This window comes from Brassica oleracea, chromosome C9 (assembly GCF_000695525.1).
Source record: "Brassica oleracea var. oleracea cultivar TO1000 chromosome C9, BOL, whole genome shotgun sequence".
NCBI classification, from domain to species: domain Eukaryota; kingdom Viridiplantae; phylum Streptophyta; class Magnoliopsida; order Brassicales; family Brassicaceae; genus Brassica; species Brassica oleracea.
This window is the reverse complement of record NC_027756.1, coordinates 47,900,417-47,907,402: the sequence shown is the minus strand read 5'-3', so window position 1 is coordinate 47,907,402 and position 6,986 is coordinate 47,900,417. Positions and strand designations below refer to the sequence as shown.

The 6,986-nt window shown below is 30.8% G+C and overlaps 1 protein-coding gene across 1 annotated transcript in view; it reads right to left on the bottom strand.

The window, feature by feature from the left end:
* LOC106313436 (transcription repressor KAN1-like) overlaps positions 1-3,896 on the bottom strand; it is a 6,022-nt gene extending 2,126 nt beyond the window's left edge. The window contains exons 1-3 of the mRNA XM_013751238.1: positions 2,699-3,896; positions 2,513-2,589; positions 1,391-1,436 (exon numbers count right to left, since the gene is read on the bottom strand). Coding sequence (XP_013606692.1) covers positions 1,391-1,436; positions 2,513-2,589; positions 2,699-3,398 — 823 coding nt within the window. The 5' untranslated portion in view covers positions 3,399-3,896. The remainder of the gene's footprint in view (positions 1-1,390; positions 1,437-2,512; positions 2,590-2,698) is intronic.
* Between the last annotated feature and the right edge of the window lie 3,090 nt (positions 3,897-6,986).

Below are 6,986 nucleotides of genomic sequence, written 5' to 3'. Positions count from 1 at the left end.
CTACGGTGTGCAATGAAAATACATAATCCATATGAAAATAAAAAGACTTGATATCTATTTCAGCGTACGAAAAATTATTCAGATTTGAATTACTGATTTTCTGGGAGGCAAAGACTTAATAGTTTATATGATTTACTAGTCATTTGATCGTTTTCCTCGTTTTAGTAGAGAATATCAGCATTGCCGATAATGAATGTTTGTTTAGTTTGCTTTGAACCTTCACGATTTAACTTTAGGGTTTCAATCAAAAGAAAGATAAAGCCTTGAGTAGGCCTGGGCATAAAATCCGGAACCGAACCCGAACCGAAAAACCCGACCCGTTATCCGATCCGAAACGTACAAATAACCGAACGGGTCTTGTAGGGTGGTACAAAAAATATCCGAACCCGAAGTGTTATTAACCGAACCCGAACGGGTAACCCGAAAAATCCGAAATTAATAGTCAATATAAATATTTTGAAATATATATAAGTATTCCAATTATTAAATTCAATATTTGTGGTAATATTATATACAATAATAAATATTAAAATTTTAATAAATGTTTTAAGTACACAATTAGTTATAAATAAGTATTTTATAATTTGCTCATTGAAATAAAAAGTCTACTCTTTATAAGACAATACATATTTTTTACAATAATGATTTGTTTTCATGCTTGATTTAACATTTTATTGTTATTTTATCAATTTTATATGTGATAGATTAATTTTTATTTAATTTAGATGTTTTTCTTTATGTTTTACTTCAAAAAATTTGTTTTTTACTTTGGTTATATCCGAACCGAACCGATATAACCCGAATCCGTACGATATATGATTACTTTATGGGTTTTATGATGCAATAAAATTTTGAACCGAACCCGAAGTGTTATTATCCGAACCCGACCCGTACTAATAAAATGTTAGTATAAGACCTAGAAGCGTAAACCTGAAAATCCGAAAACCCGAAAAATCCGATCCGAATGCCAACGGGCCTAGCCTTGAGCTTGACCAATCTCATAGGGTTTGTTTTACAATTATTATCGGGAAAATGGAATATATGGTAGGAATAGTAAAACTAAATACTAAAATAAAATAGTAAAAATAATTGTAATACTTCTACGTTCAAATAAATATATATAAACACCAAATCACATATTCAAATCTAATTGGATATTAACCGAGAGCAGTTATCATGATCAGTAAATTACTGTAATGATTATTTATACTGAACCTAAAATCTGCTTAAATTTTGTTGGAGAATCAAAGCTTTATTGTATATTTTTCTTATTATAAACCAGTGGCATCTCTTTAGCATATATAAAGCTGAAAAGCTATTCTGAAGAATGTGAACATGCGGTGTGTGTATGTGTGTAAAGTCAGGTCGAGTTGTTCGGAATTACACATACCTGATGAAGCAGCAGGCTTGTTAGTGGTCTTAACAGTTCGATACATCTGCAAAGGAAAAAAGAAAAGTAAAAGGCTTTAGATCTCTAAAACTAAATGATAAATTTAAGCAAGGATATAGTACAAAACAAATAAAACGGACAAAAGATCCTGATAAACTAAAAATATTATTTTGAATGTATGATACAGCTGACAAAACTGGAGACATATATGCAGACACATATGAGCTTTATATAATTAAATAAGTAATATATACTCCCTATGTTTTATTATAAGTATCGTTTTAGTTTTCGACACACGGATTAAGAAAACAATTAATTTTGTACATTTCTTATAAAAAAACACTATTACCTATACACCTAACCATATTTCAACCAATATAAAAATAAATTTTGCATAAAATTAATAAATTTTGCATTGAAAATCGAAAACGACACTTATTTTATAACGAAATTTTTTTTCTAAAACGACACTTAATATGAAACGGTGGGAATACGCAAATGTGTGGTTTTCTGGGTTTGTCTTGAAACTAGTGTTGTACGACTAATGAATTATTTATAGTTTTAAGACCACGAGGTTGATGTCTGAAAGAAGGTTGAGTAATTGAAAGATTGTATTATTATCATTGAGTAATGATGACTACTTTTGTCCCCTCTTCCTATTTTATTTTAAAATAAGAATTATAATTAAAATAAATTCTATCACCTCAATTCTCTAGTTGTTTAATAATTCTCAGAAAAGGTTTCAGTCTCTCAAAGCTCTAACTACTCTCTCTCTTTAAATTCATTCATCTGCTTCAATATCTTGGCAATTGTGCCATCTCTCCAAAAAATGACTAAGCTTAAAGGAAAGGCAAATCAAGAAGATAAAAATAAAACATTAGAGCTGGAGCACAAGCTTTAAAGATTTCAAAACTATTCATTGCTCTGATGATGATGAAACTATGAAATATCCCTAATTAGAGAGAGAGAATCTTAAATGGTAAAGAACTATACATTGACTAGGCTTATTATAGGGGAAAGGAACCAACGAGAAGATGAGAGAAAACCCAAAATTAACAAACATGTGTATAAACACAACAGTACCTTTTGTTCAATTTAGTTTCAAATGGAGTGTAGATTTACCTGCAAATGGCTCTTTACATGAGCTAGAGTCAAGTCCTTAACATCCATGAGCTCAAGAACCGACTTCGGAGTTGCTCCTTTATTCACAACAAGAATAAGAACAAATTAAAACTTTTTTTAGAATAAATTATTTAAAGAAAAAGGAAAGACATTCCGAATGAGATTATAATGTAAATGTGTGCCTACTTTCATGGCCGCCTAGAAGCTCAACGGCATGAACAAACCGCGCGTGGAGGCTACTCGTCCAACGCATCCTCGGAGCTCTCATGCTCCGTTTTGTCGGCATCTTAGGCAAGAATCTTGATCTGATCATCCCGTGATGATGAGGAGAAGAAGAGTCCGTAGATCCAACAACTCCATAATGATTATGATGATGATGATGATGCAAAGGAACACCTCTTAGCCTTGGAGAAGACTGTAACGACCGGTAAGCGTTGTTATAGCCGGAAGATGAGTTTAATATTGAGATTTGATCCAAGTCTCCTCCTCCTCCAAGAGAAGGTAAAGAGGTTTGTTGGTGGAAAGGGAATGAACGGTTCTGATAGACTGGGATGCCTCTAATCGGACGGTGGATATTGTTAATATCTGATTCATTGACTCTTTGATGAAGACTTCCACCATTCAGGATAGGGTTGTTGTAATGCTGATGATGAGGAAGATTTAGGTTTCTTGGATCAGGACAATGGATGATTCTTGTGGTTGGATTTGAACTAGGGTTATGGTGATGAGACAAGGAGAGCTCGAAGTTTGATGATCTGTTGTTGTCGGTTTGGGATGGTCTTCTATAATGTTCTTTGGAAGTAATATCTGGAAGACTGATGTTGAGAGAAAGATCAGGGAGAGTTGTAGTGTTTGATTTTGGTTTCTCTAGAAAAACTCCTTCCATGGAAATAGTTAAGACAACCTTCAAGAAACCTCCTCTTATTATTGTTGTTGCTACTGATGATGGTGATGAATGATGAGGGTGGGTGATGAGTTTTCTTTTGTTTATTTCTCTTGAGGGTTTTGCTTCTGAATTTAAAAATGATATTCTCTAATATAAAAGAGGGATTCTTTGAGCAAAGAAGTCAAAAGGGTGTCTGAAAGATTTGATATTATTTTCCTCAATTTCTCTCTCTATATCTCAGAAGAAAAGAAAAAAGTGATAGGGATGAAGTTAAAGAGGAAAAAAAAAAAAAAGAAGTTAAAGAGGAGCTTTGAAGAGGAATATAAGGAAGAGAAGAGAGAGAAGTTGAGTTATGAATGTTCTTGAAGAAACAAACATGCTCAAAGTAAGACGCAGAGAGAGAGAGAGAGAGAGAGAGAGATAGGTATGTGTGTTGTGAAGCAAAGGCAGAAGAGAAAAAGGAACAAAACTAAATCCAGGAAAATAAAAACAGGTAAGAGAGAGATGTGTGCGTATGTACATGTGTATGTATCAATGTATGTGTTTATGTATGAGATGTTCCTCGAGAGCATGGGGGTGATTGGTAGTTGCTGTAGGTGCTGTCCACAGCCTTATTTATTTCTAAAGCACCAAATTCAGAGCAATCAAGCTTTAAATTTTTTTTTGAAGCCACAGCTCTAGAAATAACCTACAGCTGTACAAGTGCTCTGCAGGGCCAAATATCCAAAGCAAATTTTTAGTGCTTTCATAAAATTCTACAGCAATAAAATTTAAAGCCACAGCAAAAAATCTACAGATTTTTTTCTACAGCAAAAATTTTAAAGCTACAGCCATTACCAATCGGACCCTATATCTCGGAAAACGATAGTTGAGAGAGGGTAAAATTGTCATTCCGTAAATTCCAAATATTGTAAGCTTTTGTTTATTTTCGGATGATAGGGTAAAATTGTCATTCCGTAAATTCCAAATATTGTAAGCTTTTGTTTATTTTCGGATGATATTTTAAACTTGTCCCTTTTCACCTTTCTTTCGCAGAGAGCATCTCCAATGTAATACTCAATTTTCTACTCCAAAATAGAGTAACTCCAAAATAGAGTAACTCCAAAATGGAGTTGAGTTTTGCTCCAATGTATTACTCCATTTCCTACTCCAAAATAAAATATTTTTAATGTATTATGTTTTATGTTAATAAAAAATTAGTAATATCATCTTTCATTTATACTATTTGCAAAATAGTCTATTTTCATATGTATGATCTTTTATGTTTTATATCATATATCTTTTGTATGGTGCTCATCTTTTATTTTTTATATGTATGGTCTTTTATATTTTATATTATATATATTTTGTTGCATAAAATATTTCATTAAATGGATATTTATATAATTAAGAAATATTAACAGTAATTTTTATAATATATATAGTAAAATAATATTTATATATTTATTTATAATAATATTTTATTAAAAACGAAAATATTTAAATATGGAAGACCATTTTATAAATAAAAAAATTTAACTCCATTTTGGAGTAATGAGTTGGTTTACTCCATATTTGGAGTAATCATATCTATTACTCCATTTTGGAGTGGATTTTGGAGTGGGATTGGAGATGATTTTACTGCAAAATAGAATTTAGAGTGGGTTTTGGAGTAGGGTTGAAAATGGCCTAAGCAAGCCCATATACCGATATAATAACATGTTTTACCGCTTCATCCCTTATTATTGACAACTGAGAATTTATTTTTTCAGCTACAATAATCAAAATATTTATAATAAATAAACTTTGTTTTCTATTGAATTAATACATTGATTTAAATTTAAATTATAAATTTCTGATAAATCTTATTCATTGATAATTTTTTAAAAAAAATTATTGTTGTTTTGATAACAATATATGAAGTCGGATTTATGTACAAATTAGTTATAACTAGTTACTACATTAAACAATTTGTTATCGCCAACAATATATTTTTACAATAGTTGAAAATATATACAGACATATTTATATCTACGTCAACCAAACTTTAATTCAATCTTATCTTGAATCCTAACAATTTCAGTAATAAAAATTATTAAAAATTACATGTTCACAGATTATGATGAAGAATAAAAGAAAGATTGTGATGAAGAATATTGTTAAAAATGTTGGAGAAGGATACAAGAGAAGAGAGAGAATAAAGGGTCGCTCTCTTCTGTCCTATCTAAATCTATGGTCAAAGCAAAAGCCAAAGTTGATTAAATAAATTAATAAAAACTGGTATATGATAACAAGCACAAAACATATAAATATTTAATTTAAATCAATAAAAAATAGGATGCTTCGATTTTGGTACCCCGGAGACGACGGGATACATATGTTGATAGAGAGAGAGACGAGACTGTGTCCTCTCTGACTCCTTTTCTATTTTCTCCCCCCACTCTCTTCGCTTCTCACATCACTCTCTCTCTATTCACTTTTCTTTTGGTTATATTCATTTTAGTTTATACGATTTTGGAATCAAACAAATTCAAGCTCCCGACCGTAGATTGTTCAACTATACCTAAAAGGATAAATATACATTAAATATCAGTACGCTCTGGAGTTTATGAATAGCTCGTGTAGACATGTAGTTCGTAGAGATATATGTAGGCTATAAAATCAACCGGGTACTTGTTTGACCAATTCGTGAAGTATATGAAAATCAAATCAAAGTGATCTGTCGTTTTAAAACATGTAATTATACCCGATTTATATCATGAAGCTTAACTGAGTGTTATGATTTTATTTAATAGATTTTGATGTGTTTATGTTGTTGATCTCATGTATAAAATTTGATTTTGTTTCATTTTTTAGTTCTGTTTATAATTTTACTTTTTTTTGACGAATACTAAATTTTATTGTTCCATCGACTATTTTGAATCACTTTGAAATTTGTAAATAAGTAATCATAATATTCAACTGAAGAAAGTTGTAAGCTATAGCATTTAAAAGTATTTGATTAGGCTATTCGATAATTCCATAAAGAATTTTCGGTTTTTTTCTCCTACTTTGATATGGAATATATACTTTGTGTATTTGGCCTTCCAAATGTAGGGAAAGAAAAAGTAATGTTTTGCAAAAGTACCTTTCTTATCAAACGTACTCACAAACATGCATGATACTCATAGCTACAGATACGCATCCGTGTGTACAATACAAGACGCTCGTATATATGTATTTGCACACAAACCATGTATCATGCAAACATTAATTCAATTATTGAAACGTATTATTGATTTTATTTAAATTTATATAATACCTAAGAAAATATTCCGCCAGAAAGTAGATTTTGTTTGTTTCATTAAGTAAGCATAAACAAGTAAACTCTAAAGAACATTAAGATTTGCTTCTAATTCCCTCTTCATTCTCCCAAATATTCCCTCTCAATTAAATAAACTCTTAACACTTTTCTTTGAGTTGTCTCCTGTGACAATATTTACTACTCTCTCCTCACATGACCATCGGTATAACATAATCTTTTCTTTACGCACTGACCATCATAAATGCATCAAATAATAATAGATATAACAATATACTGTAAATTCTACGAGATCAAAATAAATGATA